We start from the raw sequence: 10,621 nt of genomic DNA, 5'->3' as shown, positions 1-10,621 counted from the left end.
ATTCATTTAAAGAAAGGCAGCATCAAAAAGAAAGGTCGTCAGCCTTGATTTAAAAGAACTGAGAGTAGCAGCGGATCTACTGTAAAGTCTTAATTTAGCTGGAGCTGCGTTACCCCACTGTTTAGTTTGAGTAACGTTATTTTAGGCTGAATCAAGCTGCCAGCTAGCGGTTAGCCAAAATAGCTGTTAGCTAAACTAGCGTCGTTAGCTTTCCGGTGGAGGCTAACAGCAGACCGCTACTGTGGAACAGATTGTACAGTGCCTTAAATCTTCGTACATCATGATCATCATCTGCGCGTGCGTGATCATGTTGCACATGTGCAGAACGCATCGTGCAGGCAGGACGGATCGTGTACCAACAACATCCACCCAAAACTTGGACCTGGCTCCACCCTTCCACCACCTTTCCTGGAAATTTGGCCAGTAGTTTTTTTTTGTTATCCCGCTGACAGTTGAACAAACAAACCACGTAACCTCCGTTGGAGATGTAATAAAACCCAGCCCTCTCAGGGTCACACGTCTGATTGCTCTTGTGATTTCTGGTTTCAGTGGCGGTCAATGTGGATGGAGAGTTCTACGTCAGCGGAGGAGGTCTCCGGTCAAAGTTCAAAGTCGGACGTATCACCTTCCACTGGGGGCGCTGCAACGCCTCCTCAGACGGCTCCGAACACAGTCTGGATGGAGTCAAATACCCCCTGGAGGTAGACCAACCAATAATAAGATCAGGAATATTCCTGCATGCTTAATATTATGTCCATTCAGTCTGTTGTTCAGATCTGAGGTTTTACATTTTTCCTCAGTTAAACTAGCCGTTTACCGGCCTTCTACAATAGCAGCTGTTTTAGAAATGCATTTTTTTCTCAGTATTATTAACTGGCAGAACACATAAGAAAAAAACTATTTATGTAATAGTTATATGCAGAGGTGGAAAGAGTACAAAAAGATTCTACTGAAGTAAAAGTACTTTATTTTGATGAACTTTTGAAAGTACGAATAAAATGGCCGATGTGAAGTTTTACTCCATTAGAAATAAAGGAGGTAATTTCAAATTTACTCTGAGTAAAAGTAACTTAGTTACTACAGTAACTTAGTTACTTTTACTAGTAAAAGTACTTTACTTTAAAAGTGGAGGGAGAGAGAGGGGGTGAGGCAAAATAAATGTTGGAAAAAGCTACAATAATGTTGGAAAAAAGCAATGAAAAGGGCAAAGAAAGGGACCAATTTCAGAAAAAAGGGACAAAAAGTCTAAGAAAAAATTCTCCAGTTTTGATTTGACTTTGTTGACAGATACTTTGCCAAAGTAACCTTTTTATTTTCCACTCAGAAACGGATCCCGTCAACCAAAAAAAATAATCGCATTTTCTGACATTTTTGTCACTTTTTCAATGTAGTGGGTCCTTTTTTTTAATGTTTTTTCCAAAGTTGTTTGATATTTCTAATGTTGACATTTTCAAAGGCCCATTCTTTGTGATGAAAAAACTGAAAACGTGTCAAATGTGACCCAAGGACAACATGAGGGTTAAAGAAAACATACTTAAGTAAAAGTAAAATTACAGATTTTCAAAACTATTTTAATAAGGTATATAAGATATGTTGTATTCCTTACAACCAAAGCAATGACTATGACCATGTCTAAGTTGAAAGATGTTATTATCGCACCAATCACTGGTTGGCGGTCTTTTCTTTGCTTTTTCTACACCTGATTTTCTAAAAGATCTGGTGCTCTTCCTCTGAAGCCTCACTGGACTTAACATAATTTCCTCATAAATGACATGTCATGTCATTTAGGGGACGCTTTTATCCAAAGCAACTTCCAATTGAATCCAGATCTATCACACCAAAGGCATGTGGCACATCCACTGTTGTTATTACACACTACACACAGTCCAGCTACCAATCCACACTCCGTTCTTCAGTCTGTACGAGGACTTGAACCAACGACCCTCCAGATTCCAACCCAACTCCTTTTGGACTGAGCTACTGCCCCCCCCACACTGCCATTTCTCTGTTTTCTCCCACAGATGCAGATCTACTGTTATGAGGCGCATCGCTTTGATTCTTTGGACGAAACCATCAAGGCGGGAGGCAGAATCACAGCGCTCGCCGTGCTGTTTGAGGTGGGAATAACATGTCAGGCTTTATCTCAGCAATGTGCATCCATCGAGACAGACTAGCTTTAAGGCTTTAAGGTTGTTTTATGCTCCTGCGTCATCTCCACGTCGTAGCTACGGCGTCGATCCTACGGTGCCGTTAGACGCTGGGGGGTGTCGCCTGTGTCTGTGTCGCTCTCCACCGAAGCGGTACTCAGGATGACAAACTCCATAGACTGTCGTGCTAAAACATTAATCCTATTTGTTTAACCTTTTCTTGCTTAGATTTTGTAAAAAGTATCGAGAAATAGACACAGTAAAATCCATTGACCTAGTTACTGGTAGCCGTTAAATAAGTCTGAGGTAATTTGCGAGGTGTCTGCCAGCCACTTTATGTTATGTTAGCATGCTAACTTTAGCACAACTGCCCGTAAAGTACTGCTTGCTGGCAAATTTCAAAACATACTGACAAATAGACACTTTACAAATAGGATAACACCGTCATTGTAATCTAAATATGCCCAAGAACTAACGTGTTGCTACTTACACACATATACAATACAAATATACATATACATAAATACATACACACACACATACATTCATACACACACACACACACACACACACAAAAACACACACCACACACCAACACACACACACCATATACAATACATACACACACACACACAACCACCACAACTAAACAAATACACCACCCCACACACACACACACACACACACACACAATACTCATACATATATACACACACACACACACACAAAATACAGACATATCTACACACACACACACACACACACACACATGCATAAATACATACATATACACGCATGTACAATACATACAGTACATACAATACATACAATAAACATGCATGCATTTTTGTTGCAGTTTTGTTAGTTTTTTTAATTTTTTTTTTTTACATTTTTGATTTTGTGCTGAAAAGTCCGAACGACCCCTGCTGGAGTGGCGTGGGCTCACAGTGGTTAGCTCCAGGCTAACGGTTTGAAACTTTAACCATTATTTGAAGAGCACTACTCTTGTACACAACACAGGAGTTCAGGTTGGTGCTTATTTCACAAAAGAACGTCTGATTTAACCGGCCCACCAGAAATCCAAAGGAAAAGTTGGCAGCTTTGAAACACAGATGGTTCTACGGGGAACTCTGTGTTGGAGAAAGACGGAGAAAGTCAGACTGAGGGAAAGAATCAAAGTCTGTCGGTAGTGTCAGCAGTATGCTGCAGTAACACCTCAGTGAGTGTTCGATTCATATCTTCTCTCGTGTGTGTGTGTTCTGTGTTCGCTGCCAGGCCTCGTAGCGAGCATCACATGCATGCCTTCCCTTTGTTTTGCTTTGTGCCGTCGCGTTGCCTCCGGCCGGGTTGGCGTGTTCGAACCGACAGAGGCCGTGTTGGAACGAAACTCAGAAAAACTTCAGATGTGAAGCTGCAGGCTGTGTGTGTGCATGTTTTTGGGCGGAGAGCAGGGTGGGAAAACTACAAAAACAGCACAAAGGAGCTAATAAATGTACCCTGCCAACTGGCAACCAGGGCTGAACGATATGAGAATGTCTAATTGCGATTATTTTGACTGATATTGCAATTTGATTCACGATTTTGGAGGGAATGACCATTTTTGTATCATTAATTATCATTTTAATTGAAAATATAAAGAAATTCAAATTATTTATATTGTGATTCATGCAAGGATCTGTCCCAAACCAAGATTTTTTGCATAAGTTTACACACGCTTTACACATACTAAAGTTGATTAAAAAGAGGAATAAAAAAACATCTTTTGGAAATAAATCTTAATCTCTTATTTAAAAAAATTAGGAAAATCCAACCTTTTAAGGACACCAATTTTCTTTGTGAATGAATAATGTATTGTTCTTCCTTAAAATACAGGGGGCATAAGTATACACCCCCCTATGTTAAAATACAGGGGGCATAAGTATACACCCCCCTATGTTAAAATACAAGGGGGCATAAGTATACACCCCCCTATGTTAAAATACAGGGCCATAAGTATACACCCCCTATGTTAAAATACAGGGCCATAAGTATACACCCCCTATGTTAAAAGACAGGGGCATAAGTATACACCCCCCTATGTTAAAATACAGGGGGTATAAGTATACACCCCCCTATGTTAAAATACAGGGGGCATAAGTATACAACCCCCTATGTTAAAATACAAGGGGGCATAAGTATACACCCCCTATGTTAAAATACAGGGCCATAAGTATACACCCCCTATGTTAAAATACAGGGCCATAAGTATACACCCCCTATGTTAAAATACAGGGGCATAAGTATACACCCCCCTATGTTAAAATACAGGGGGCATAAGTATACACCCCCCTATGTTAAAATACAGGGGGTATAAGTATACACCCCCCCTATGTTACATTCCCATAGAGGCAGATTTTTTATTATTAAAGGCCAGTTATTTCATGGATCATAAAGTTCCCTTGGCCTTTGGAAATAAAATCCCCCCCCCCCATCATCACATACCCTTCACCATACACCGATACTGGCATGGTTTTATTCCAGTTAGACTAATAACTGGTTTGATTTGCATTGAGAGATGATCTTATGGAAAGTTACCCATGCCGATCTCTATGTTTGGTGAAGGGTATGTGATGATTTTGGGAGGGGGCGCTATGCAATTTTGGATATTGCACTGGTCCATATTGCAAATGCAATACGATTGCGATTCATTGTGCAGCCCTGCCGGCAACCAGCCTTCAAAGATTTGAACTCTCTGAAATGTGAGGGAGTCTGGTGGCTTAGTTTGGGAAGGTGAAAGTCCTGGGTCTGGATCTGGCCTCGCCGTATGGTCGTCTGTACTTTCTCTCTCCTTACTATCTGAAAGGTTGTACCAAATCCTCTCAGGTTTGTTTAGCTGAACACCCATACAGAAACCACAGTCCTTTCTACTCTACCTCTCAGTAATATTTACGTGTGTTGATCTCCTGTCAGACTGGTTTTGGTGATGAACGCCCACTTTGGTATTTTTGGATCTGACATCAAAGCCTGTGGCTTTTCTCATAAAAGTTTCACTTCCTGCCTGTCATGAAGCCTGAATAAATACTTACAACTGCAGCTTCATGTCACTCACACAAGCTGTCTCTTTGTAACTGTAAACACATACACACACACACACACACAGCCCCTCCCCTCCGTGCTCACAGCGTCTTTCAAGGTTCAAGGTTCAATTGATTTACAAAAGTTAAAAGACAAGTACAATCATACAACATAATGCAGATATGTGACACGGGACACCCTGGTAAGCTATTTACAGTTGTGCTCATAAGTTTATATACCCATGTTTAAGTTGACTAAAAAGAGGAATAAAAAAAATAATGTTTTGGAAATTTATCTTAATGCCTTAATTAAAAAATTAGGTAAAATCCAACCTTTAATGACACCAATTTTCTTTGTGAATGAATAAGGTATTGTAAATAAATAAATTTTCTTCCTTAAAATACAGGGGGCATAAGTATACACCCCCTATGTTAAAATACAGGGGGCATAAGTATACTTATTCTCATGTGTATACTTATGCCCCTGTATTTTAACATGGGGGGGTTATACTTATGTCCCTGTATTTTAACATGGGGGGGTATACTTATGCCCCTGTATTTTACTTGATACCTTCTGTGAAAAAGCTGAAGTTAAAGAGAGGATGGCTTCTACAAATGGATAAGGATCCTAAACACAGCTCAAAATCCACAGTGGATTACATCAAGAGGCGTAAACTGAAAGTTTTGCCATGGCCTTCACAATCTCGTGACCTCAACAGAATGGAAAATCTATGGATAGACCTTTAAAAAAGCAGTGAGTGACAGACAGCCCAGAAATCTCAAAGAACTGGAAGACTTTTGGAAGGAAGAATGGGTGAAGATACCTCAAACCAGAATTAAAGACTCTTGGCTGGCTACAGGAAGCGTTTACAAGCTGTGATACTTGCCAAGGGGGGGGGGGGGGGTACAAGGTATTAACTCTGCAGGGTGCTCAAACTTTTCCAGACGCCATTTTTTTGTTTTCTGTCTTTTTGAAAGTGTAAATGATGGAACTAAAATCTAACTTTTTGTGACATATAATACGAATGTCCAATCTGTCATTTGATGCCTTTTGGAGATTTTTTCCATCTTTTCTTAGCTTCTTTATGCAGATTAATACACATTTTTACCTAAATGAATAAATTCAGAGTCACTATTTAAATGCCCCGCCAGCTTTAACTACGTTGGTTTTCTTTTCACAGACGAGCAGCGAGGACAATATGAACTACGCCGCCATCATAGACGGGATCAGCAGCGTGAGCCGATACGGTACGCCGGTGTCTTCTGTCTGTCTCCTGTCTTTGCGTCTCCTCCTGTAATGCTTGCATTAAATCTGTCTCCTCCTGTAATGCTTGCATTAAATCTGTCTCCTGTCTTTGCGTCTCCTCCTGTAATGCTTGCATTAAATCTGTCTCCTGTCTTTGCGTCTCCTCCTGTATTGTTTGCTTTAAATCTGTCTCCTCTGCCGTCCAGGAAAGAGTGCAGAGGCGTTACCGTTTGTCCCACGAGGTCTCCTGCCCAACTCCACGGAGAAGTACTTCATCTACAACGGCTCCCTGACCTCGCCGCCCTGCAGCGAGACAGTCGAGTGGATCGTCTTCAGGAACACGGCGGCCATCTCTGACGAACAGGTGAGGGACGGAAACACCTGTCCTGCATCGCCCTGTCGGGGGGTTCAAATTCCCAGTAAAGACCGCATCGGTGCTTTGATCTAGAGCTGTAATCGGGCTTTATAAGTTAGGCCCCACAAGGCTCAAGCCCAAGAAGTACATTTTGATTGACAGCTTTTTAAAAGCCTGAATCCGACATTATTCAGTTGTGCACACGCACACAGAGCTCTTTTGCCTTTTGTCAAGAATGAGTCATTCATACATTTTTTAACATCAGAATCAGAATCAGAAATACTTTATTGATCCCCGAAGGGAAACTCTGTGTTGCGGTTGCACAAATAGTAGAAATATAAATAAAGAAATATATGGAGTGTGGATATTTACATAGTTAAAGGAATATTATGAAACAGTTTTTACATAATTAAGGTGTTGCAATGGTAAAAAGTAATAATAATAATAATAATAATAATAATAATAGTAGCAGTTGAGTATTGCACACATTTCAGGCCAGTGTTATTGCACAAAACAGATAATATTGTCCAGTATAGACCTCTCTGAGTGTCTGTGTGTCAGACACTTAGAGGGAGGAGTTATAGAGTTTGATGGCCACAGGCAGGAAGGACTTCCTGTGGCGCTCTGTGGTGCATTTTGGGAGAATGAGTCTATCACTGAAAGTCATTTATTCATGACTAAAGTTCTTTCCCGGTGCAACCAAAAGGTAATCGCCAAAGGCCAGCCTCCGTTTCACCTTTCGCGCTAATCAAAAGACTAATGGTTAATTTTCCTTACCCTGTGTGACGTTAGCTGCTAGTAAGGGTGTTCCAGCAGGAGGCGCTATTACATTGAGTTCTGAATCAGAGCATGTTATGCTGACAGGATGTTGTCTCGCGGTGTAGAATAAGACCGAAGAAGTTGTTGCTAGCTAGAGACATGTGAAAGTAGCTTCGTAACTTGCAAAGATTTCATGCCTGTCCGTTTGAATAAAACGTTCAAAGGATTTGGGATGTTGTGGATATTAAGTTCTCCCTTAGAAGATATAACACTTATTATAAAAACAACTTTGCACACACGTTGCTGCTGATTGGGTAACATCTCTGACACACCCACAACAACAAGAGACAACACACACCATGTCACACTGTTCTGAGGAAACCAAGAAACCGAGATTGAACCTGCCCCATGTCAACTAAAACCTCAGGCACCATGAAAACTGATAAGCTACTTTCAAATGAACGGCAAGCGTTCATAGAAACTGTATCAGCACATGGCAAAAAAAGGAGGAGGAGCCTACAGACACAGTGTCAAACAAGTTTATTTTCATGGAAAGAAGCTGAAACAAATGGCAGGCTGAAAGGAAGGAAATCCATCTCAAAACTAACGAGAGAACCTGAGAAACGTAAAAAAGCTCTAATGTGATGCACGAGCACTTTGTTTTGAACTGTTAACACCATGTTGAACCAGCCCGTGAGGTCCTGTACGAGCCGGACGTCGGCTTTCAGGGTTTTCTTGAAGATGAAAAGGCTTGAGACACAATTACAGACACGTCCGTAAACAAGCTTTTAAAAAAACACGTGTTCAAAGAGCTGAAAGGAGGAATTATCATAGCAGAGAACAAGTGATGGGCATGGGCGAGGCAACGTGTGTGTGTGTGTGTGTGTGTGTGTGTGTGTGTCTGTTTGTCTGTCTGTCTGTCTGTCTGTCTGTCTTTGTGTGTGTGTGTCTGTGTGCGCCTGTGTGTTTATGTGTGTGTGTCTGTGTGTGCGTGTGTGTCTGTGTGAGCGTGTGTGTTTATTTGTCTGTGTGTGTGTGTCTGTGTGTGCATGTGTGTTTATGTGTCTGTGTGTGTGTGCGTGCGCGTTTATGTGTCTGTGTGTGTGTGTGTCTGTGTGTGCGTGTTTATGTGTCTGTGTGTGTGTCTGTTTGTGTGTGTGTGTGTGTGTGTGTGTCTGTGCGTGTATGTGTGTGTGCGTGTGTGTGTGTGTCTGTGTGTGTGTGTGTGTGTTTTTGTGTACTGCCCCTGGCCAAGTGTGATTGACAGCCATACAGAAGCGGTCATTACAGCACACAGATATGGGCTGACAAAAGATCTTTACGGCATTTAAGCTGAAACACACACACACACAAAAGGTTTTCCACAGACGGGCTGGGGCGTGACGCCTGCTGATGCCCAGACGTCATTTTTCACCAGGCTCATTCACTCTTAACACGCAGCTGTCATTAAGCAGGAGAACACACACATACACACAGAAACACACACATAGTGCCTCTCACTATCTTTGTGGGGACCATCGTTGACATAATGCATTCCCTAGTCCCTTACCATAACCTTAACCATGATAACTAAATGCCTAACCTTAACCCTTACCCTAACCTTAACCATAACCTGATTCCAACCCTAATCCTAAAACCAAGTCTTAACCCTTAAACAGCCCTTTGGAGTTGTGGGGTCCAGTGTTATTGCCCCACAAAGCTGTCCGGACCCCACAAATATACTGTATTCCCAGTTCTTGGACCCCACGAATGTAGTTAAACGAGAAAACACACACACACACACACACACCCACACCTGTCAAATCCCCTGCCGCAGACCTTCCAGGGTGACGTGCCCCTGCTGGTTTACATTCCAGCTCCGGTCCTCCTGCCAGACTTTAATGCTTTAGAGTCAAGACTTTTACAACCGCAAATGGCCTTAATCGACTCTGAGCTTGGCTGTGCTGCAGTGTTGACTCTGTGTGAGTCAGACGCTGTGAGTGTTGTGTAACCGAAGCGAAGTGAGTCACCTGAGCAGGTACAGAGGTGCTGGGTTAAAAGTCCAATGTGTGGGAATTTCTCCCATCCGCTAGATGCCGCTAGTATTGAGATCATATATCGCAATCAACTGTCTCGTGCCACATAGTCCAAAATACGCATTACAGCTACGGGAGGCTTCACGCTTCAAAAAACCAAGGTGTCATCCACGTCTTCATCCAGGTTTTGTGAGTAATACAAACCTTCTTGTTGATATTAGCCATGTTTCCTTCTTCAAAATTCGCCCAGTGCGGGAAGCGGCGATTACCCATTAGCGAGTTTATCATGTGACAGTGAAAACGCGCAGTTCAAGATGGAGCATGAATATGAATATATTGCAATTTATAACCTTTTTTTCCAACTTCTAATTTTTCCCAATTTCAAATGACGTCCCCAAAAGGAAACTTAGTCAACATCTGTTTTATCTAAAAAGAAACATTTCTCTGTCTTGGTCATATCACTTCAATGTTATTGCTGCAAAATGGGACAAACTGACCAACACATTATAATATATCATAAAAGATCCATACTTGGCGCCTGTGTGTTGTTGGAGCTGAATCCTGCTCCGGTCTCAGGGTTCAGTCAGTCAGTAGTCAGAATCTCAGATGTTGATGTGTGAATCCTTTTTATTACGTAGGATATATCCTAGAGGCAAAGTTACCTGGATCAAGCTGTCACAGCTCTCCCCTTCCTCAGTCTGGCTCTTTGGCTCTCGGACCCCTGGTCTTATCCACTAAGGGTGGGGGGGTCTCTAGACCACAGTGGTGTGATGTGACTGTGTGCTTAATCGTTATCCTTCAGATGGAATGTGACTGAGAGTTTACGACCCTCAGTTCAGGACTTGCAGAGCAAAAGATCAGTTGGGCTGTAAAAGAGGGACTGGAACCAGACTCAGGACGCGGACCCTAACAATCAGTTCTGCTTCTGACACATTTAGTAGAGCTGGATCATAACAGAATATACCAGAACATCTCATGTTATAGAACAGAAGTATTAAAAAACAACTTAATGCATGACCAACATGTCTTCATTTATGTTGAAATAA

At 41.9% G+C, this 10,621-nt stretch overlaps 1 protein-coding gene across 8 annotated transcripts in view; it reads left to right on the top strand.

Annotated features, from left to right (window-relative positions):
* Positions 1-10,621, top strand: part of ptprz1a (protein tyrosine phosphatase receptor type Z1a) — a 168,935-nt gene that overhangs the window by 62,274 nt on the left and 96,040 nt on the right. For all 8 annotated transcript variants that reach the window (XM_032522882.1, XM_032522881.1, XM_032522880.1 and 5 more), the window contains exons 4-7: positions 550-701; positions 2,022-2,117; positions 6,382-6,448; positions 6,653-6,810. In XM_032522882.1, coding sequence (XP_032378773.1) covers positions 550-701; positions 2,022-2,117; positions 6,382-6,448; positions 6,653-6,810 — 473 coding nt within the window. The remainder of the gene's footprint in view (positions 1-549; positions 702-2,021; positions 2,118-6,381; positions 6,449-6,652; positions 6,811-10,621) is intronic.

This window comes from Etheostoma spectabile, chromosome 8, assembly GCF_008692095.1.
Source record: "Etheostoma spectabile isolate EspeVRDwgs_2016 chromosome 8, UIUC_Espe_1.0, whole genome shotgun sequence".
NCBI lineage: Eukaryota > Metazoa > Chordata > Actinopteri > Perciformes > Percidae > Etheostoma > Etheostoma spectabile.
The sequence above is the reverse complement of the archived record's forward strand: the minus strand, read 5'-3'. Positions and strand labels throughout refer to the sequence as shown.